Here is a 22,303-nt window from a genome sequence, read left to right as displayed (position 1 = left end):
TCAGGGACCAGTCCTTCCTCCCTCAGGCCCAGCCCTCCTCCCTCAGATCCAGGGGTCCAGGCCCCAGCACTCCTTTCCCAGACACAGGGGTCCAGGTCCCAGCACTTCTCCCTCATACCCAGGAGTCCAGGCCCCAGCCCTCCTCCCTCAGACCCAGGGGTCCAGGCCCCAGCACTCAGACCCAGGGGTCCAGGTCCCAGTCCTCCTCCCTCAGACCCAGGAGTCTAGGCCCAGCCCTCAGACCAAGGGGTTCAGACCCTAACCCTCCTCCCTCAGACCCAGGGGTCTAGTCCATAGCTCCTCCTCCCTCAGACCCAGGGGTCCAGGCTGTAGCCCCTCCTGAGTCCCTCCTCTTACACACTGAGGTCCTCTGGTATTGCTTCTCCCTGTCTTTACAGAGACCCCTCTCTCCTCCACTCCCCTCTCCAGGCTGAGTCAGAGGAAACTCTGGGGCCCTGAGTCACACACCCCCACCCCCCCCACCCCCGCCGCCCTCCCTGGCCTGGAGAGAGCACTGTGGAGCGGTGCTTCCTCCAGCCTGAGCCCAGTGCCCAGAACCTCAGAGCACCCACGGCTGCGCCTTCCTACCAGGGCGCTCAGGGCCGCCAAGGCCCCCTTGGCCTGCCTTTCCCGGTTTTCTCTTCTGTTTGTGGTCTGTTTGGAAGCAGGTTTTTTTCTCTACTCCAGTTTCTATGTCTTGATTCTAGTTAGTTGTTTTCTTTCTCTTATATCTGAGTCTCTTCTCTCTTTATTGCATTGATTTTTTGTGTTTTTATTTATTTTTTTTAATATTTGTGGTGCTAGGGATGGAGGCCAGGGCTTCATAGTGCTAAGTATACACTCTATCATTGAGCTTCACCCCCAACCTTTGATTTCTCAGTATTTTCTTTCTCCCTTCATCTCACTACACCACTCAAAGTTGATCTTTTCTCCCCCCCCCCACCTCTCTCACTGTGTCAGTTTTTCAAAAGTGCCTAAACAGCTGGGGCACAGAAGCTATGGAGAGGCTGCAGCTGGTTTGTGGCTTTTTTTTTTTTTTTTTTTTTTTTTTTTTTTTTTTGCGGGTCTGGAGATGGAACCCAGAGAAATTCTACCTCTGAGCTACAGCCCCTGCCCTATTTTTTATTCTTTATTTTGAAACTTAGGTTCACTAAGTTGCAGAGAGCCTCACTCAGTAGCTGAGGCTGTCCGCAAACTGCGATTCGCCGGTCTCAGCCTCCCCAATGCTGGGATTACAAGCGTGCGCCGCCACACCTGGCCGTTTTGTGGCTTTTTAAATTTTAAAAAAATTGGGAGGTACTGAGGATTGAACCCAGGAGTGTTCTACTTCTGAGCTACACCTCCAATCCTTTTTAGTTTTTATTTTGAAACAGGGTCTCACTAAATTCCCAAGGGTTTCTGTCCTAGAGACAGAAAGAGGCCAAATGAGCAGAGAGAGAGAGAGGTAGACAGAAACACAGACCACAGCGAACACAGAGGATACACAGACAGAGACAGTGAGAGGGAGAGAACAAAACAGAAAAGCAGAGAGGGAGCCCACTGCAGGGTAGCACACCTGTCATCCCAGTACTTGGGAGGCTGAGACAGGAGGATCTCAGATTTGAAGCCAGGCTCAGCAATTTAACAACATCTTCAGCAACTTGGTGAGAACCTGTTTCAAAATAAAAAAGGGCTGAGGTTGGAGCTCAGAGGTAGAATGTTCCTGGACTCTATCCCCAGTACCAAAAAGAAAACAAAACCCAAACAAACAGAGAAAAGGAGAGCAGAAAGGGTCAAAAGATGGAGACAGAAACGGAGAGAGAGGTACAAGAAAGATACAGAGACACAAAGAGGCTAAGACAGACAGACTGGAAGAAACAGAGCCAGAGACAGTGGAAACAGACCTTAGGGAAAGTGACAGAGAGATAAAGGGATGGGGTGAGAAAAACAGAGATAGTGACAGGCCCGAGGCTTCCAGCGCTGGGGACATTGAGAAAGGAGTGAGCGGTGAGGCCCATAACCCCAGAGGGAGGCAAGAGGCACAGAGACGGAGCCAGGGAGCAGGCGGAGGCTGGCAGGCAGGGGCACCGGCTGCACTTTCTCCAAGCAGACACGCGTGTGGTGTCTGGTGTTCGGGTGCGCCCGGGTGTGTCTCCGTCCCTCTCCCGCCGTGTGTCACCGCGGCAGTAATGGGGAACAGTGTGTGTTCCCCGAGGCAAGGCGCCCCCGCCGGTTGTGTTTTTTGTCACCGGGTGTGTCTGTGTGTGCGGCTTGGTGTCTCTGGGTGTGTCCCTCTGTGGCTTACACTGATACACGTTGCCAGACGACCATCGGCGAGGGATTCGTTTCCTGTGGCTGGCGTGTCCGTGGTCCCGCATGACAAGGGACCCGGGAGGCAGAGAGGCTCGATCTGCAGGTTCCTCCTAGAGCAAGGTCGGGGCATCGCGAGATCGCTGCATCCTGCCGGGTGTTTTGTGTGGCCACGTGTGCTGCTTGGGGGAAGAAGTTCTGATGTGGAGCCACGTGTTACTGATGTGCCACCACGTGTGCCGGGGCGCCCTGCAGTGCGTGTCACCCTGGAGTCCGCGTCGCACTTGCTGTTCTGTGTGTAGCAGCGTGTGCCTTGTGTCTCTGTGGGCCTCGTGTGTGTAGCGTGTGTAACACTCTGTGTCCCTCAGTGCTGCGACTATGCATCTTACGCCAGGGGGTGTCCACGTCGGGGGCGCTCCCTTCCCCACGTAACCCGGCGCGCACCACTCGGGGCACGTTGTGTCTGTGTGGTCATGGAGGACGCTGTCTGCCTGTGCTCTGCGATGCTGTTGCAGGTGCTGGCTGGCGTGGGCTGTGACAGTGGGCTCCATCTGGCGTTTTAGGTGGCACATGGTGTTTGTGACAGGTTGTGTATCCTGGGCAAGGGGCCAGTCTGTTTTGTGTGGCTGTGCATTTGTGTCTTACTCTGTGTTGTGTTTGTGTGAGCACACGGGTTGGAATATAGTGTGTATGGGGTGTTGTACGTGACGTCCAGGTGAGGCTTGTGGGTCCGAGGCGATGGTGTCCTGGGCGCTGGGGGCCGCGTGCGTCCAACCCTGACCCCTGTCCCCAGGACATCGGCCAGGGCTGTCTTGTGTGGCCTAAGCGTACCAGTCCTGCTCGTGTCTCTGCAAGTTATGTACATCGTGGGTCTCTGTACACATCAATTCATGTTCTCTGAACATAAATTTGGTTGGCATTAGGAGCCAGGGCACACTGTGTGTCCGGGTGAGTCAGTGTGTGTTGCGTGTGAATCACCATCGTGATATGTGTTTGAGTCCACATGTGTCCATGTGCCTGTTCCTGTGCTGGGTGATCGGGGGGGGCTGCTAGAGTTGTGTCTCGACACGTTGTGTGTTTGCATTCATTGGGTGTCACTCTGGGAGTGTGTCATGTCTGCAACACTGTGACAGCCTCGTGCACATGTATGTTGTGCAGGCGGCGTTCGAAAGCCACTGTCACACCCAGTGTGTGTTTGTGTAGCACTTGATTGTGTTTGTATGGCCCTGGCTTTGCATCGCCTGGTGTGTGATGTTTGGGGGTGGCTGTGTGTGTCAGAGGATGTTGTGGCAACTTTGACTGTAATGTTTGTGCCCGGTGTGGGGAATGTTTGGGTGGCCGTGTGTGCCGGAGGACGCTGCCTGCCTTGCTAAGTGCCGGCGTGTGTCACACAAGTGTGTGGTGTCTGGGTGTGGCTGTGGGTTTGGGAGCTGGTCGGGAGTTGTGAGTCACTCTGGGTGAGTTGTGTTGTGTGCCACAGTAGTGCTCCATCTCGGCCCTGTGGTGTCCTGTGGTGTCTGGGCGTGGTGGGTGTAGGTGTGTATCACAAGGTGCAGACCGTTCTAGTCACAGCCTATTGTGTGTCTGTGTGCCTTTACCCATGTGGATGGGCGCCTGGCTCTTCTTCCCTGCTCTGCCCCAAGACACACCCCAGCCCCTCCTTAGGCTGGAAACGGGGGCTGGGGAGCCTCCCCCGACCCAGGGACCTCCCCGGCCCCTCCCTGCCCTGCCCGGCCGCCAACCGACATTACCACTCCCCAGAGGGCACAGGGCTCCGCGGAGCCTCGGAGCAGAAGCCCGGTGTCAGCGCTCCGGCCGCTGGCGGCCTGGAAGCCAAAGTGGCTGCCATTTGTGTACTGCGAGGTGGGGGACCCTGGGCAGGAAGCTGGCTGAGCCCCAAGACCTCAGGGGCCATGGGCGGGGACCTGCTGTCTGGCCTGGGGGCCCTGCGGCAGCGAAAGCGGTTGCTAGAGCAGGAGAAGTGGCTGGCCGGCTGGGCGCTGGTGCTGGCGGGAACAGGCATCGGACTCATGGTGCTGCACGCGGAGATGCTGTGGTTTGGGGGCTGCTCGGTGAGTGCAGGGGAGGCTGCGGCTGGACTCCTGGGTCTGAGGGGGGAGGGCTGAGTGCAGGACTTCTGATATGAGGGAGGAGACCTGGGGTCTGGACCCCTGGGTCTGAGGGAAGAGGACTGGGATCAGGACTTCTGGGTCTGAGCGGGGAGGGCTCAGTTCGGAACTTCTGGGTCTGATGGGAGCAGGGAGTGCTGGGGTCTGGACCCCTGGGTCTGAGGGAGGAGGGCTGGATCAGGACTTCTGGGTCTGAGGGAGGAGGGCTGGGGTCTGGACCCCTGGGTTTGAGGGAGGAGGGCTGGGGTCTGGACCCCTGGGTCTGAGGGAAGAGGACTGGGATCAGGACTTCTGGGTCTGAGCGGGGAGGGCTCAGTTCGGAACTTCTGGGTCTGATGGGAGCAGGGAGTGCTGGGGTCTGGACCCCTGGGTCTGAGAGAGGAGGGCTAGATCAGGACCCCTGGGTCTGAGGGAGAAGGGCTGGTTCAGGACTTCTGGGTCTGAGGGAGGAGGGCTGGGGCTGGACCCCAGGTGTGAGGGAGGAGGGTCCTAGGTATTGGATTTCTAAGTCTGTGGGTGCTGGGGTTTGGGAGCCTTGACTCCTGCAGGAGTTAGATACTGTTAGAGAAAGGGAATGAGGGTGGGGGGTCCCAATGTTTCAGTCTTCGAAGAGCTAGCGATCAGACTGCTGGGTGTGGAGGCCAGGTGGGCTGGACGACAGCTGACCCTGACAGTCCTGAGCTCCAGCTCAGCTAGCAGGGGCTGCGGAGAGAAACAGTAACTTCCTCCAGTAGAGGCAGCGCCTTGCTCCTTATCTACCCTCTAACTTGTCCCGCGCCTGGGCGGCCATGGGCAGAGCCCAGAGGAAACTGAGTGGGGTGGAGAATGAAAACACCCCTGCTCCCCAGCTCCACCATTTAGAAGCTCAATTAAGCCAGGCATGGGGGTGCACGCTTGTAATCCCAGCACTTGGGAGGCTGAGACAGGAGGATCGCAGTTCACAGCCAGCCTCGGCTACTACTTAGTGAGGCCCTCTGCAACTCAGTGAGGTACTGTTTCAAAAAAATAAAGAACAAAAAATAGGGCTGGGGGTGTCGTTCAGAGGTAGAATGCCCCTGAGTTCCATCCCCAGTACCAAAAAAAAAAAATCTTAATCTTACAGTGAAGAGGTAGGTTTCTAGTAGTTGGGACTCATTGGTCCTGGGGTAGGAAGGGGCTGGGGACCTGGACTTCAGGATCTGAAGGGGGGAGGCTTAGAAAGTCTTTTTTGGGGGGGGTGTTTGAAATCATGGCTCTTGACTGGAGTCCCAGTACTTGGGAGGCTGAGACAGGAGGATCTCAGGTTCAAGGCCAGCCTCAGCCATTTAGCGAGATTCTTAGCAACTTAGTGAGATGCTGTTTCAAAACAAAACAAAAATGTTGGGCATGGTGGCACATACCTGTGATGCCAGTACTTGGGAAGCTGAGACAAGAGGATTGAGACAAATTTGAAACTTAGTGAGGCCCTCGGCAACTTATTGAGACACTGTTTCAAAATAAAAAATAGAAAAATAGGGCTAGGGGCTATAATTCAGAGGTAGAACACCCCTGAGTCCAATCTCCGGTACCCCCAAAGCAGACATAAAAATAAAAGGCCTGGAGCTAGAGCTCAGATGTAGAATGCCCCTAGGTTCAATTCACAGTACAAAAAAAAAAAGGGGGGGGGGAGAAGAAAGTGTGTAGTGTGGATAGGACAGGTGGGCCAGGACAGGTCTCTGCAGGCTTCTGGCACATTCCAGCCCTGGTCAGGGCAGTGACAGGGCAGATGGGGGACAAGGGTGAGAGTCAGTGGCCTGAGAGACAGCAGAATTGCCTAACAGGAAATGAGGCTGGAGGCTGTCGGTGTAAGAGCAGTGGAACTGGGCTGCAGGGCGAGGGGCGCTGGTCCGAAGAGCAGGTCTGTCGGGAGGGAGGGAGCAGGGGGATCTGAAGTGACCAGCAGCCACATGGAGGGTCGAGGCAGGCCAGCTTCCTTCGGCTGGGCAGCCAAGGAGAGGGCAGCGGCACGGAGGAGGTGGGGCGGCTGAAGCCCATGCCAACAGGAAGCGCGGCCGGGACCTACCCACCGCTCCCACGCTTCAGCACCGCGCCCAGCAGGGGAGGTGGGGACCTGGTAGTCCTGGCCGATGGAATGGGACAAGGGGGTCCTTCCCACCCCACCCTCTTCCTCCCTCCACCACCTGCCAAGCCACTGCCTCTCTTTAGGAAAGCTCTAAGCCTTAGCTTCCCAACTCTAAACTGAGGTTTAGGGCTTAAAGCCCTCCTGGGCCTCCTTCCAATAACTGTCTGGATCACATCTATGTCCCCTCCCCACCTCCATCTCAACTTAGAATTCATCTCTCAAGGCCCCAGGCACCTGCTCCCCAGAGGGAGAGGCTGTAGGAGAGGCAGATGCTGAGGTCTAGGGAGGATGGGGGAACAACATGGAGATATCGGGCCAGACCTGCTGGCATGGTACATGCCTAGAATCCCAGTACTTAGGAGGCTGAGACAGGAGGATCACGGGTTTGCAGTCAGCCTTAGCAACTTAGCAAGACCCTGTTTCAAAATAAATAAAAAGGGCTGGAGGTATAGCCTGGGGTAGAATTCCCCAGTACCAAAAAAATAAAAAAATAAAGTCGAGTGTGGTGATGCATGCTTGTAATCCCAGTACTTGGGAGTCTGAGATAGGAGGATATGGTTTCACAGCCAGCCTCGACTACTTAGTGAGCCCCTCTGCAATTTAGTGAGACCCTGTTTTAAAATAAAGAATAAAAAAAATGGGGCTGGGGTGTAGCTCAGAGGTAGAATGTCCCTAGGTTCATTCTCCAGCACCATAAACAAACAAACAAACAGGGCTGGGGATGCAGCTCAGAGGTAGAATGCCCCTGGATTCAATCCCCAGTATCACACATGCACACAGAGATATCAGCCTGGGATAGTATGGAGGGGGAGAGATGGAGAGTGGTTCAGAGACTCAGTCAGAGAGACTGAGAGACGAGATAGAAAAAATGGTAGGAGATGGGGGAAAAATGCAGTAAGGGACAGAGAGACACAGCCACAAAGAAAGGCAAATGGAGAGGTCTAGTAGTGAGAGACACATGCAGAGAGATAGAAAAGCCAACAGGGACCCTCGAAACACAGAGTTAGAAACAACCACCCCCAAAAGAGGCAATTCAGAAACCAGCAAGGTCCAAGTAAAAAACTTTTTTTTTTTTTTTTTTGGTGGTACTGGGGATTGAACTCAGGGGCATTCTACCTCCAAGCCTACAACTCAGCCCTATTTTTTATTCTTTATTTTGAAAATTAGGGTGTCACTAAGTTGCAGAGGGCCTCACTAAGTAGCTGAGGCTGGCTGCAATCCTGCAATCCTCCTGTGTCAGCCTCCCAAGTACTGGGATTACCAGTGTGTACCACCACACCCAACTGGAAACATTTTATTTTTGATACTGAGGATTGACTATTCCAGGGGCATTCTCCCTCTGAGCATCTTTTTTTTTTTTTTTTTTAAGCAGGGTCTCATAAATTGCTGAGGTTTTGCTTGAACTCAGCCTCTCAAGTACTGGGGTTACAGGCATGCACCACTGCACCCGGCTGGTGGCTGGTGGGAGGGGGGTGGCTGGTGGGAGAGACAGATATAACTGCAGGGAGGGAAGGGGCTGGTGTGTAACGGGATGGAGGTTGAGACTGACTGAAGACAGAGACAGAACGAGGGAGCCATGGAAAGATGAATGGGGGTGGGGGAGAGCCAGAGACAACAGCACCATTGTTCAGAGAGGGGGTGGGGGAGGTCCCCCCAGGGCAGGAAACTGGCCCTCTTCCCCTGCTTGGAGGAGGCGGGGCCTTGGCCTCGGCCCAGCCAGGGGAGCTGGCAACGGTCTTAGGAGAAGCAGGTGCAGGGCTCCGGTGGGAGCCCAGGTGGCCCCTCCCCACAACATTCCCCAAACAAGGACCAGCCCCTTTTAGGGAACCCAGCAGTGCCCATCCCCTCTAACGCCCTTGCCCTGTAACTCTGCATTCCTCCAAGGTATTGCCTCACAAAGGGAGGAAAAAAGTTCTCGTGGTTTCTGGAGGCCCTGCACTTCCCGGCCAGATCTGCCCTGGGCCCCCAGCCAGGATACAGGGCAGGAGGGGGAGGCGGAGACATGAGGGCAGGAGCAGGGGCCCCTCGCGGAGCTGGGGCTGGGGTCTTGGACTCGGTCTCCTGGATGACAGCAGCAAGGTTCTAGGGCACTGAATGACAGCTTCTAGACTCTTGGAATAGGGGGGAGGGGTGTTTTGAGTGGGTCTCTAGGGCAGGACCAGTTGGGTGGGAGGGCAAGAGGAGGAGGGCTCACTTTCTAGAAGCCAGATGTCCTTTTCTAGATACATACACCCCTAGTGGGGCACTATTTTGCATGGGGAAGGCAACAAGAGAATACAAACATGTGAGTTTCAAGGTCCCCTTTATTTTGTTTTTCTTTTTGGTACTGGGGGTTGAACCCAAGGGCATTCTACCTGTGAGCTGATCTTTCTTGCTATGTTGCTGAGGATGACCTCGAACCTACAATTTTCCTGTCTCAGCCTTACAAGTACTGGGATTACAGGCAAGGGCCACCACACCCAGCTTCAGGGTCTCCCTTCAGAGGTGTGGGTCGAGGAAGAGGGTGCAAATGGCATCCGGGACAGAAAGTGAACATTCTCTCTGGGGGAGCAGATGACCATTCTCAGGTGTCCCTGAAACTGAGACAGACATCAGGTGTTACTAGGTGGGAGATTTTTAAATTATTCCAGCCGGGCATGGTGGCGCACGCTTGTAATCCCAGCATTCTGGAGGCCGAGACAGGAGGATCACAGTTTGCCTACAGCCTCAGCTACTTAGTGAGGCCCTCAGCAATCCAGGAAACCCTGTTTCAAAATAAAGAATTAAAATAGGGTTGGGGGTGTAGCTTGGAGGTAAAATGCCCCTGGGTTCCATCCCCAGTACCGCAAAAAAAGAAAAAAAAAATTCCACACAACCTCAGTTCTTACTTATCTGCTTGGAAAGCGTTCAAACAAAGCAAAAAACGGGGAGCGCAGGAGGTTTATTTAAACAGAGAAGTGAAGGCACCGAGTAGGCGAGGGGCAGGGTCGCACACCAGGAGAAAGGTCTGGAACAGGCCAGTCCTGGAATGGGAAGGCAGCCTGGGGCAAGGGTTACACTCCAGGACTAACACTCCTTGGGCCGGAGCAGTGTTTCCAGGTATGGAAAGTGCCTGGAGCAAGGTAGTTATGATCCAGACGTGGGGTGTGCAGCCGTCCACTCCCTGGGCATGGGAAAGTTTTCTACACCTGGGGCTTTAGTCTCTCTAGACGCCTTCTCTACACGTATTACATTTGGAGGTGACTGAAAATCCTTTGCCTTAGTGATCCTGCATTTTTTGGTTTTTTTTTTTTTTTTTTCTATGTGTGGTACTGGGGGTGGAACCCAGGGGCTTTTCTACCTCCGGGCTATACTCCCAGACCTATTTTATACTTTATTTGGAAACAGGGTCTCACTAAGTTGCTGAGAGCCTCACTAAGTAGCTGAGGCTGGCTTTGAACCTGTGCAATCCTCCTGTCTCAGCCTTCCAAGGGCTGGGATTACAAGCGGGCGCCACCACGCCTGGCTGACCCTGCGTTGTTTTAATACCCCCTTTCCCACAGGGAGGGGGTCAAAGTGAGTGAGGTTGTGCAGGTGAACTTCTGGTCTATCCCAAGCAACCCCATGTGCTAATGTCTAGCTAGTTTCCTAATAGAGGGATCGGTTTGGGGGCTCGGAGCTGAAGAAGACTCGGTGGTTTTGAAGGAAGGTACAGAGGATGGGTGGCGGGAGGCTGGGGACCTCACCCACTCTCTGTCTCCCACAGTGGGCGATCTACCTGTTCCTGGTGAAGTGCATGATCAGCATCTCCACCTTCATGCTCCTCTGCCTCATCGTGGCCTTCCACGCCAAAGAAGTCCAGGTAGAGCAGGCCTTCCCCAGCCTCGATTCCCCACCGCCCCATGCGCCAGCTCCTCCTCTTGACCTGAGCAGTGAGGCTCCTCCAGCCCAAGGTGCACCCTCAGTCCCACCGACCGACACAGGATAGATAGTTGGACAGAGAGAGGCACAAGATCCTGTTTCAAAATAAAGATTTAACAGGCCTGGGCGTGTGGCTGAGAGGTAGGATGCTGCCAGGTTCAGTCCCCAGCACACACACCCTCAATAGACAGAACCTCCTGGGCAGCCCCAGCCCTTTCTGACCCCCAGCCCCTGCTCTCCCTCTTATATGCTTAGGGATGCTGAGAGTGCCTCCCTTCCAGCCTCCAGCCTCCTGCCTGCAGGCCTCGGTCCACTCCACACCCAGGCACCTCCCTCCAGGCCCAGCCTCCTGGATCTCAGCCCTCCAGCAATGTGTCCCACCTATTCCAATCCCGAGTCACCCAAGGTCCTGACTCGTGCCATCTCTAAGCTAATATCCCCTGAGCCCAGGAACTCTCCCACCTGTGCCCTACCTCTGGTCTCACCCAGACACATTCCACCCCCATCTCCCTAGGCCCCGTTGCCCCATTTCTCTCCTCCCTTTCTCCTCTCTCCCTCATACCTTAGACACATAAGATGGGGATAATATCCTCAGAGACGCACCTGGCATAGAAGAGATATTTAGTAAAAGGTGTATATTGTTCTCATTAAGACCAGTTCTTATCAAGAATAGAGGGTCTGGGTAGGGCGTGGTGGCACACACGTGTAACCCTAGTACTTGGGAGGTTGAGACAGGAAGATCCCAGGTTCGCGGGCAGCCTCGGCAACTTGTGAGTCCCTCCACAACTTAGTGAGACCCTGTTTTAAAAAAATAATGAAATACAGCCAGGCATGGTGGTGCATGCTTGTAATCCCAGCATTTGGGAGTCTGAGACCAGAGGGTTGTGGTTCGCGGCCACCCTCAGCTACTTAGGGAGGCTCTCTGCAACTCAGTGAGACCCTGTTTCAAAATAAAGAATAAAAAATAGAGCTGAAGATGTAGCTCAGAGGTAGAATTCCCCTGGGTTCCATATTCAGTTCTGCAAAAAATAAAAAATATATAAATCATAAAATAGGGCTGGGGGTGTAGCTTGGCAGTAGAATGCCCTGGGTTCAATCCCCAGCACCTCAAAAATAAATATGCAAATAAAAGAACAGAGGGGCTGGAAGGGTAGCTTGGTGGTAACATGCTTTCCTAGCATATGCCAGGCCCTGGGTTCCATCCCCAGCACCACCAATAAATAAGTTTAATTAAATAAAAGCCGGATGTGGTGGTACATGCCTGAAATCTCAGTACTTGTAAGACTGGAACAGGAGGCTCACAGGTTGAGGCCAGCCTCAATAACTTAGCAAAGCCCTTAGCAACTTGGTGAGACTCTGTTTCAAAAAATCAAACAAAAAAAGCTGAGTGTGGTGGTGCACACTTGTGATCCCAATACTTGGGAGGCTGAGACAGCATCAGGATGAAAGGTTTGAGGACAGCTTCAGTAAGTAGTGAGACTCTCATCAACCTAGTGAAACCTTATTTCAAAATAAAAATCAAATAGGGCTGGGGTGTACCTCTGAGGTAGAAACCCCTAGGCTCAATCTTCAGTCTCAATAAATAAATAAATAAATAAATAAATAAATATAGATAGATAGATAGATAGCCTGGTTTCTAAATCCAGTGTGCCATTGCTGAGGGACCTGGGCCTTGATCTCTGCATCTGTGCAATGGGGGTAATGATTCAGTCCAGCTACCCGGATGAGCAGGCACACACCTGTAATCCCAGTACTTGAGAGGCCGAGACTGGATGATTCGACTGGAGGCCAGTTTCAGTCACCTAGTGAGATGTTCAGCCACTTAGTGAGACCCTCAATAACTTAGCGACGCCCTGGTTCAAAATAAAAAAAATAAAAAGAACCGGGAGTGTAGCTGAGAGGTATAATAATAATAATAATAATAATAATAATAATAATACCATCAATTTGTGTTTGCGTATTTGCGGAGTCACAATACGGGAAAGGTTAGAGCCTTTGCCTGGCACATCCAAAGTGGCCCCATAAGAGTTGACTGTTGTTACTGCTGACGTTAATTACTATTAAAAGTATCCCAGAAACAGGAGTAGGAGCGGGATCCAGGAATGCCACGTGTAAGCCGCAGGAGGCGGAGGTTTCCTTCCGCACCTAGGTCAGGGCCCAGCACCCATGGGCGCCCAATGAGTGTTCACGGACTGCAGGTTTTGGGAGCGGCAGAAGCCGGGAGCTCTGGGGAGAAGGTGGAGAGCCTGCTTCTTCAGGCCCTGCGCCGCTGTCCCCGCCCTCTCTCTCTTTCTCTCTGTCTCCCTCCTGGGCGGGACGACGCCTCCCTTATCTCGGGGCGCAGACCCGGGCGGGCCGCCGCCTGGCCTGCTCCTGACCCCCTCTCCCATCCGCCCCTTCCCGGCAGCTGTTCATGACCGACAACGGGCTCCGGGACTGGCGCGTGGCGCTGACCCGGCGGCAGGCGGCGCAGATCCTGCTGGAGCTGGCGGTGTGCGGGCTGCACCCGGCCCCGGTGCGGGGCCCGCCGTGCGCGCTGGGCTCGGGCGCGCAGCCCTGGTCCGGCTTCCTGGGCGAGGGGGAGGCGCTGATGTCGCTGGCCATGCTGCTGCGCCTCTACCTGGTGCCGCGCGCCCTGCTCCTGCGCAGCGGCGTCCTGCTCAACGCCTCCTACCGCAGCATCGGCGCTCTCAACCAGGTCCGCTTCCGCCACTGGTTCGTGGCCAAGCTGTACATGAACACGCACCCGGGCCGCCTGCTGCTCTGCCTCACGCTTGGCCTCTGGCTCACCACGGCCTGGGTGCTGTCCGTGGCTGAGAGGTGAGAGTCCTGGGGCTCTGTACGGAGGGGCAGGTTGAGGGCAACCTTGGAGCTTTGTTTCCACCCTTCTACTCTTCTCAGCGGGGATTTGCCCGCACACCCTCCTCCAGCCCTGGCTGGAGGAACCACAGGCCAGCCCCAGCCACCCTCCACGGGGAACACACACCCAGGCCCTAGGTAGCCCCCGTTCTGGCCCTTGCACGCCTGCCTTAGATTTCCAGACATCCGTTCAGCCTCCAAACCCAGGCTGACCGTGGCATCTGCCTTGGAGGAAGGAGACATCTTTTTCAAATTAGTGTCGAGGTACCATAGGTGCTTGCTGTGGCCCAGGAAAGGACGTGCTTTAGAGTTGCTCTGAAGAGCTTCCTGCAGGAAATTGCAACCAGATTCCTTACCGCAGCCTCTAAACTGTAAGCCTGGCGTGGGGCCTTTTCAGAGCCTTGATTCCTTTCTCTGTGATTTTAACCAGTGATTCTCAAAGTGTTGTTCTGGGGCCAGCAGCATCGCTGGGAAATTTGCAAATGCGGGTTCTCAGACCTATGAAATCCAAAACCTTGGGAAGGGGGTCCGGCAGTCTGTTCTAAGGAGACTTCCAGGTGCTGTCCATCTGAGTTTGGGAGCCTCTGGCTCAGTACATACGGCCAAGGATTCTGGAGGGGAGGTGGAGGGTGAGAAGATCTGGCTTTAGAGCTCTCCTCCTCGAGCCTCAGTCTCCTCATCAGTAAATGGAGTGTCGCCAGCTGCGGTGGCGCCCGCTTGTAACCCCAGTATTAGGGAGACTGAGACTGGAGGATCGCAGCTCGTGGACAGCCTCAGCTACTTAGAGAGGCCCTTCACAACTCAGTGAGACCCTGTTTCAAAAATAAAGAGTAAGAAATAGGGCTGGGGTGTCGCTGGGAAGTACAATGCCCCTGGGTTCCATCCCCAGTATCCCCCCCCCCAAAAAAGTAAATGGAGTGTCAAATTCTACCATCTGTAAAGTATCCCTGGCAGTTCTATTCTTCATGACTTCAAACTCCCATGATCTTCCTTTTCCCAATTAGGAAATCAGTCAGAATCAGGATTGGTGAGTGTCCTCCGCCCATCCTTTTTCTCCTCAGACAAATGGGAGAACTGGGAGAGAGTTAAAAGATCAAGATCCCAGCTGGGGCCTGTGGGCGCACGCTGTAATCCCTGCATTTGGGAGGCTGAGACAGGAGGATCGTGGTTCGAGGACAGCCTCATCTACTTAGTGAGGCCCTTTGCAACTCAGTGAGACCCTGTTTCAAAATAAAGAATAAAAAATAGGGATGGGGGTGTCACCTGAAGGTAGAATGCCCCTGGGTTCCATCCCCAATAACACACACACACACACACACACACACACACTCAAGATCCCAAGGGAGAAGTCCTCAACCTTGAATGCTGAATGTTCTTGGGAGTGAGGGGCGTGACGCTGGTAAAACAGTGCAGCTCCCATCCCCGTTCCAGACGCTCTAATTCAGTGGGTCTGGGATGTCTGGGGCGCTCATGAGTGAAGTGTCCTTGCCGATCTCGATGCAAAGGGCCTGTGGCGGTAGTTAGACAAACCTCAACTTTTCCATCCCTTTCATGGCTGGACCTAAATGTCCCCTTCCATGAAGTGAGGGGACAGGAGGGAAGAGTTCTTTTTTTTTTTAAATTTTTTATTGAACATAAATGGTATACATTTAAACTATACTTGATGCCCTCTCCCCCCTCCTGCCGCTGTTTTTCCTTCCCCCCTCCCAACAATGATTGTCCCAGGTAACCATGCCATATTCATAATTTTACACATATTCGGATGTGGACCCTCATTAATCAAGTTCAGCCTTCCTCCTCCTCTATCTTTCCATTCAAGCTTACATATGCATACCTACGTTCATAGCAGCACAATTTGTAATAGCCAAAATATGGAACCAACCCAGGAGGGAAGAGCTCTGATAAGCTTTCTTAGAGTCCCGCTTTCTTGGCCCTCAAGGGCCACCTGAAGGCCACACAGTCTTCTTTGTGGAAGTTAGAAAAAGCCCCCTCACACACACACAGCTGCGTGCCGTGGTGTTTGCCTGAGGACTTGAGAGGAGGATCTCAGGCTCCAGGCCAGCCTCAGCAGCTTAGTGAGGCTGTTTTAAAATTTAAAAATTTAAATTAAATTAAAAAACAAACTAGGGCTGAGAGTGTAGCTCAGAGGTAGAATGTCCCTAGGTTCAGTCCCCAACACACACACGCACACATACACACACACACACACAAAGAAAGAAAAGAAAAAGGCTCCCCTAGCCAGATATAGAGTGGCGCACATCTGAAATCCCAGTACCAAGGAGGCTGACAGAAGGATTGCAAATTCCAGGCCAGCCTTGGCAACGTAGCAAGACCCTATTTCTTTTCTTTTCTTTTTCTTTTAGGACTAGAGATTGAACCTAGGGGCTTTCTACCTCTGAGCTACACTCCCAGCTCTATTTTTTATTCTTTATTTTGAAATAGGGTCTCACTAAGTGGCAGAGAGCCTCGCTAAGTAGCTAGGGCTGTCAGCACACCTGCAATCCTCCTGTCTCAGCTTCCCAAGTACTGGGATTACAAGGGTGGACCACTACGCCCAGCTGCAAGGCCTGTTGTAAAATAGAGCTGGGGATATAGCTCAGAGGTCAAGTGCCGCTGGATTCAATCCCCAGCAGCACCACCAACACCAACAAACAAACAAACAAACAAACAAAAAAAAAAACAGAGTAAGAAGAGGCAGCTCCCTTCCTCTGGGTGGATGCAGGCGCTGCCAGGGCGTGGCACGTGAACGCCAGGCTGGGTTTCAGCAGCCCTCCATCCTTGTCCATGCACTCTGAGTTCAGCAGCGCTGGGAGACTAGCTGAGATCATTCTGCTTTGGAACTGGCCAGACTTAGGTTCAGATCCCACTGCCCTGAGTGACCAGAACACATTAGCTCCTTGACTAGTGCTTCCTGGGACTAAGAGAGTGGATGCGGCGGGGAGGAGGGAGTAAACATCATAGATACCTCCAGGGCGGGGATTCAGAACTAACCTACTCTTGCTCGTAGGCAGGCTGTTAATGCCACCGGGCACCTTTCAGACACGCTGTGGCTGATCCCCATCACATTTCTGACCATTGGCTATGGGGATGTGGTGCCGGGCACTGTGTGGGGCAAGATTGTCTGCCTCTGCACTGGAGTCATGGTGAGTACAGCTCTCTAGAGACCCAAGGCTTATCCCAAATGGCTTATCCTCAGGGCCCCAGGCAACCATGGAGCCAGGCTCTCAGGGACACCTCCAAGAAAATTGGGTACCTGGATCCCCTACCCCATCCTTATTCCCTCAAGACCCAGACATCATACCCCATTTTTTCCCCTAAGCCCATGGAATCGTGCCTTTAAGTTCTTCCTCTCTCCAGAACCTCAGACCCTAGCCCTTACCTTCCCCAGGGACCTGATTTCCCAGCCTCATTTCAACTTCAAGGACTTGGGGGTTCAGTCTCCCACTGTCCATCAGGGGTGCACAGTCATCACCGGGAGCACAGGTTCTAATCCAACTTCTGCTACTTCCCTGCTGGGAAGCCTAGGCAAGCTATAAAATCTGTTTCCTCATCTACAAAATAGGATTACTGTACTGACCAAGTGTGGTGGCGCACACCTGTTATCCCAACTACTTGGGAGGCTGAGTCAGGAAGTTTGCAGATCTGAGGCTAGCCTGGGCAACTTAGTAAGACCCTATCTCAAGATAAAATTAAAAAAGAGAGCTTGCCTAGAGATCCTAGGTTCAAGTCACAGAAGTGAAAAAAAAAATTTTTTAAAGGATGTTAAATTAGTGAGGCCCTGTTTTGTGTGTGTGTGTGTGTGGGGTGTTTACTGGGGATTGAACCCAGGAGCATTCTACTTTTGAGCTATACCTCCTCCAGCCTTTTTTTTTTTTTTTTTTTTTTTTTTTTTTTTTTTTTTGCAGCACTGGGGATGGAACCCAGGGGCATTGTGCCTCTGAATCACACTCCCAGACCTATTTTTTAGTCTTTTTTTTTTTTTTTGGAACACAGGGTCTCACTGAGTTACAAAGGGTCTAAGTAGCTGAGGCTGTTCGTGAACCGCAGTCCTCTGGTCTCAGCCTCCCAAATGCTGGGATTACAAGTTTGTGCCACCGCGCCCAGCTTTCCAGCCCTATTTTCTATTTTTACTTTGAAAGAGGGTCTCGCTATGCTAATGAGAGTCTCACTACTTGCTGAGGCTGTCTTCAACCACGATCCTCTTGTTTCAGCCTCTCAAGAACTGGGACTACAGGTGTGCCACCATGCTTGGTTCCCCTGTTTCAAAATAAGAAATAAAATAGGGCTGGGTATAGCCTAGAGGCAGAATGCTCCTGGGTTCAATCTCCAGTACAAAAAAAAAAAAAAAAAAAGAAAGAAAGAAAAAAGGAAGGAAGGAAAGAAAGAGAAAAGAAAAGTGCCATACTAGTATTTCTTTATGGAGTTGCGGAGACAATGAGTTAAACTATGTAAAGGGAGCCAGGTGTGATGATACCAGTACTTGGGAGGCTGAAACGAGGATCAGAGGTTCAAGGGCAGCCTCAGCAACTTAGGGAGACCCCGTTTAAAACATAAAATAGCCAGGCATGGTGGTACATGCTTGTAGTCCTGGCATTTGGGAAGCTGAGATGGGAGGATCATGGTTCGCAGACAGTCTTGGCTCCTTGTTGAGTGAGAGGCTGGTGAGGGTTGAAAAGAGAAAGGACAGGACCAGAGCAGGGAAGAGGTGGTGGGGTGGAGTGTGGGGGAGGGTGACAGACCCTTCCCATGATATGATGGCTGACTAGTTGTGAGCAACAAGAGGAGGAAGAGGAGCCAGCTGCCCACCTCTGTCCTCTCCCCCTTCCAATCATACCCTTAACCAGAGGACATCCTGAAGCTGGGCGTGGTGGCGCACGCTTGTAATCCCAGCATTTGGGAGGCTGAGACTGGAGGATCCCGGTTTGCAGATAGCCGCAGCTACTGAGTGAGGCCCTCTGCAACTCAGTGAGACCCTGTTTCAAAATAAAAAATAAAAAAATAAAAAATAGAGCTTGGGGTGTCGCTCGGAGGTAGCCCCTGGGCTCCATCCCCAGTACCACACACACACACACACACACACACACACACACACACACACACACAATAAGGACATTCTCCTGATAGTGGACGTTGTGCTCCAAGATGCGTGGCTTCCAATCCTAGCTGCACCAGGCTGAGGCGGGGACCTTGGGTGCCCTCTCTGAGCCACTGGGGACGGTTGTCCCTGCCCTCTGGGCTGTTGGGAGGTTCCAAGGAGTGTTGGTTGGTGGCACAGGGTGGGCTCCCGGAGTCACGCAGCCTCCTGCCACGGTGCCTGCTGTGCCCACAGGGGGTCTGCTGCACAGCTCTGCTGGTGGCTGTGGTGGCCCGGAAGCTGGAGTTCAACAAGGCGGAGAAACACGTGCACAACTTCATGATGGACATCCATTATGCCAAAGAGGTGAGGCCGGCCAGGGCATCCAGCCCCCACTGCCCCTCCCAGCCCCCGGGGGTCAGTCTCCCCTGACACTGCCCCTCCCCACCAGATGAAGGAGTCCGCAGCCCGACTGCTGCAGGAGGCCTGGATGTACTACAAGCACACTCGCAGGAAGGACTCGAGAGCCGCCCGCAGGCACCAGCGCCGGCTACTGGCCGCCATCCATGCGTGAGGCTGGCTCTGTGTGTCCTTGTCACCGGTGTCATGGGCATGGCTCTGCGTCTGTGGGCCAGGGATCCTAGGCCTCTCTGGTGGGGGGGCTCATCTTTGAGGGGGGCACCCCCTTCTACGCAACTTTTCTTCTTTGTCTTGTGTCTGTGTTGGTCTCCTCCCCTCCTCACATCCCTTCAGCCTCTACCCTAACCCCCTGCCGCCCCCACCTCCTGTCTAAGGCCACAGCTAGGGACCTGGTTGCTGGAGAACTGATTCCCTGACTTTTCCCCACAGGTTCCGCCAGGTACGGCTGAAACATCGAAAGCTCAGGGAACAAGTGAATTCCATGGTGGACATCTCCAAGGTACTGGGATCCTGGGGGGAAGCCTGGGAAAAGGGAAGGCTAGGGCTGCTAGGGGGAAAATCTGCCTCTAAAATAGAGGATCTTAGCTGGGTGAGGTGGCTCATGCCTATAATCCCAGTGCCTGAGAGGCTGAGACAGGAGGATCGCAGGTTCTGAGGCCAGTCTCAGCAACTTCATGAGATTGTCAGCAACTTAGTGAGACCCTATTTCCAAATAAAAAAATAAAATAGAGCTGGGGGTATAGTCAGAGGTAGAAGGTCCCTGGATTCCATCCCCAGCACCACAAAATAAATACGTAAACAAGTAAATAAATAAATAAGGGATCTTGAGCCAGGCATGGTGGTGCATGCCTGTAAGCGGAATGAGGGAAGTGGGAACACAAGGTTCACAGGTTTTAGGTCAGGCTCAGCAGCTTAGTGAGGCCCTCAGCAATTTGGTGAGATCCTGTTTAAAATTAAAAATAATAAATAAATAAAATGTAGTTGTGTATGTAGCTCAGAGGTAAGATATTCCTGAGTTCAATCTCCAGTACCAAAAAAAAAAAAAAAAAAAAGAAAAAGAAAAAGAAAAAAAACAACAGCTGAGCATGGTGGCACACACTTGTAATCCCAGTACCTGGGAGGCTGAGACAGGCATATCACAGGTTCAGGGACAGCCTCAGCAACACAGCAAGACTTTCAGCAATCTAGACAGACTCTGTTTAAACACTAAAAAGGGGCCAGGCATGGTGGCGCACGCTTGTAATCCCTGTGCTTGGGAGGCGGAGACAGGAGGATCGCACAGGTTTGAAGCCAGCCGCGCTGGCTTAAGAGACCGTTTCCAAACAAAAAAATAATAATAATTTAAAAAAAGGTCTGGGAGTGTAGCCCAGAGGTAGAAGGGTTTCCAGGAACCCAAGTACCATATACACATACACAAAAAAAAAACCCTAAAAACTAAAAAGGGCTGTGGATGTAGTTTGATGGTAGAATGCCCCTGGGTTCAATCCCCAGTACCAAAAATAAATAAATTTTAAAAATTGGGGAACTTGGTAAGAACCTGGCACACACAGGCAATCAGCAAAAGTTTATGACTGAATGAGTGCAGGAAAGAAACAGAACAGAGCTTCTTATGACTTATATAAAATTCAGATTCCCTTTAAGCTTATTTATTTATTTATTTATTTATTCATTCATTCATTCATTTTGCAGTACTGGGGATGGAACCCAGGGGCATTCCACCTTCAAGCTATACCCCCAACCCAATTTTTATTCTTTATTTTGAAACAGGTCTCACTAGGTTGCAGAGGGCCTCACTAAGTAGCCAAGGCTGTCCACAAACTGCAATCCTCCTGTCTCAGCCTCCCAAGTACTGGGATTACAAGCGTGCACCACCAGGCCCGGCTCCCTTTAAATTTAAAACAAGAAACTGTACAAAGAACTCCAGTGTTTAGGTTCAAATTATCTTTATTATCAAGTTACTTACATGTGGACGGATATAAAATTCCTTCCAACTATGACTCTCAGTTAATAAAACCAAAGCAAGTTTACAAATCATGTTCAAACACAGATGGAAAAACCAATAAAAGTCAACTTAACACTGACAGGGAGACAGGGACATTGTTTCAGTAGGACTCAATCTCTGCTCAGTAAATCTTGATCTATTGTGAACAGGCGCTCGGGGCCACAGGGGCCACTTGGCTGGGCAAGCTGCATGGCCGCTGTCACCCAGCTCGCTCACTTCCTTCTTCTGCTGGACCCCTTGGTTCCACCAGTGCTCAGGGACAGGGAGGTCACCGCCCCTGGGCCTGGCTCACAGCACCTTTTCTTTGTGTGGTGGCCTTTGATGGTTCTCATTAGTCCACAACAGTTCAAATAGTGGTTCTTGGCACTGATGGCATGGTAAACACAGTCACAGATTCAGGCCCCAAAACTGCACAGCGGGTCTTAGTGAGGAAATGGTAGCCCAGATCCACCAAGATCATCAGGTCATAATTGCTGCAGATTATGGAACCCAAAACACATAATTGGAGGACCACGGTCCACAGCCAACCTCAGCTACTTAGTGAGGCCCTCTGCAACTTAGTGAGGCCCTGTTTCAAAATAAAGAATAAAAAATAGGGCAGGGGGTATAGCTCGGAGGTCAAATGCCCCTGGGTTCCATCCCCAGACTCGCAAAAAAAGAAAGAAGGAAAGAAAGAAAGAAAGAAAGAAAGAAAAGAAAAAAAGAAAAGAATTCCCATAGAAAGGTCACAAACTCTCTCAGGCCACCCTGTGAATCTTTTTGAGAATGCACCATTAAGGTTGTCTCGATTTGAAGCCAGACATCAGTGCCATAGTTTTTTAGTGAGCACCTACTATTTCCAGGCCCTCTGCTAGGTGCTGCCTTAGGCCTGCCATTTAACCACTCCATGCCTGTTTTCTCAGCTGTAAGATGGAAGTAGGATTCCCACTCTCCATGGCTTTTCAGAGGATCTTAAAACCATCCAGGAAAAGTACCACCCAAGTAGCTGGGATTGGGGTGGTCAAATACAAGGTTAAGTCAGCCAGGTGTAGTGGCACATGCCTGTAATCCCTGGACTTAGGGGGATCGCAGACCATCCCCAGCAAACTAGTGAGACCCTGTTTCAAAACAAAATAAATGAATAAATAAAGGACTGGGGGTGTAGCTTGGAAGTAGAATGCCTCTGGGTTCAATCTTCAGTACCCACCTTCCTCCAAAAAATCTAACAGTCACTTCTGAGGATAATCCTCCAGGGCCCTCAGGATTGGGCAGAGTTGGTCTGCTGCCTTACTCTCTGGAGGACGGAGGGGCCCACCTAGCCCCTGACTCCCAGAGGGGCCCACCTAGCCCCTGACTCCCCTGGCCCTTGCTCCCCACAGATGCACATGATCCTGTGTGACTTGCAGCTGGGTCTAAGCAGCTCACACCGGGCCCTGGAGAAGCGGATTGACGCACTGGCCGGGAAGCTGGACGCGCTGACGGAGCTGCTCAGTACTGCCCTGGGGCCACGGCAGCTTCCAGAACCCAGTCAGGAGGCCACGTAGCTGGTGAGGGGGCTGGGACTTGGGCAG

At 52.5% G+C, this 22,303-nt stretch overlaps 1 protein-coding gene across 3 annotated transcripts; it reads left to right on the top strand.

The window, feature by feature from the left end:
* Positions 1-4,202: 4,202 nt before the first annotated feature.
* Positions 4,203-22,276, top strand: KCNN4 (potassium calcium-activated channel subfamily N member 4; the record flags this gene model as incomplete). 3 transcript variants are annotated; one of them, XM_080702366.1, is made up of 8 exons in its annotated part: positions 4,203-4,361; positions 10,244-10,339; positions 12,806-13,218; positions 16,265-16,400; positions 18,587-18,697; positions 18,792-18,901; positions 19,181-19,250; positions 22,112-22,276. In XM_080702366.1, the coding sequence occupies 8 exons, from the start codon at positions 4,203-4,205 to the stop codon at positions 22,274-22,276; spliced, it is 1,260 nt and encodes a 419-aa protein (XP_080558492.1). The 3 variants fall into 3 exon arrangements, with proteins under 3 accessions (XP_080558492.1, XP_080558491.1, XP_080558490.1); XM_080702365.1 differs by having other exon boundaries at positions 18,789-18,901; XM_080702364.1 differs by having other exon boundaries at positions 18,783-18,901.
* Positions 22,277-22,303: the final 27 nt, after the last annotated feature.

This window comes from Muscardinus avellanarius (assembly GCF_963383645.1).
Source record: "Muscardinus avellanarius genome assembly, chromosome: 10".
Classification (NCBI taxonomy): Eukaryota; Metazoa; Chordata; class Mammalia; order Rodentia; family Gliridae; genus Muscardinus; species Muscardinus avellanarius.
This window is presented reverse-complemented; position numbering and strand designations above follow the sequence as displayed.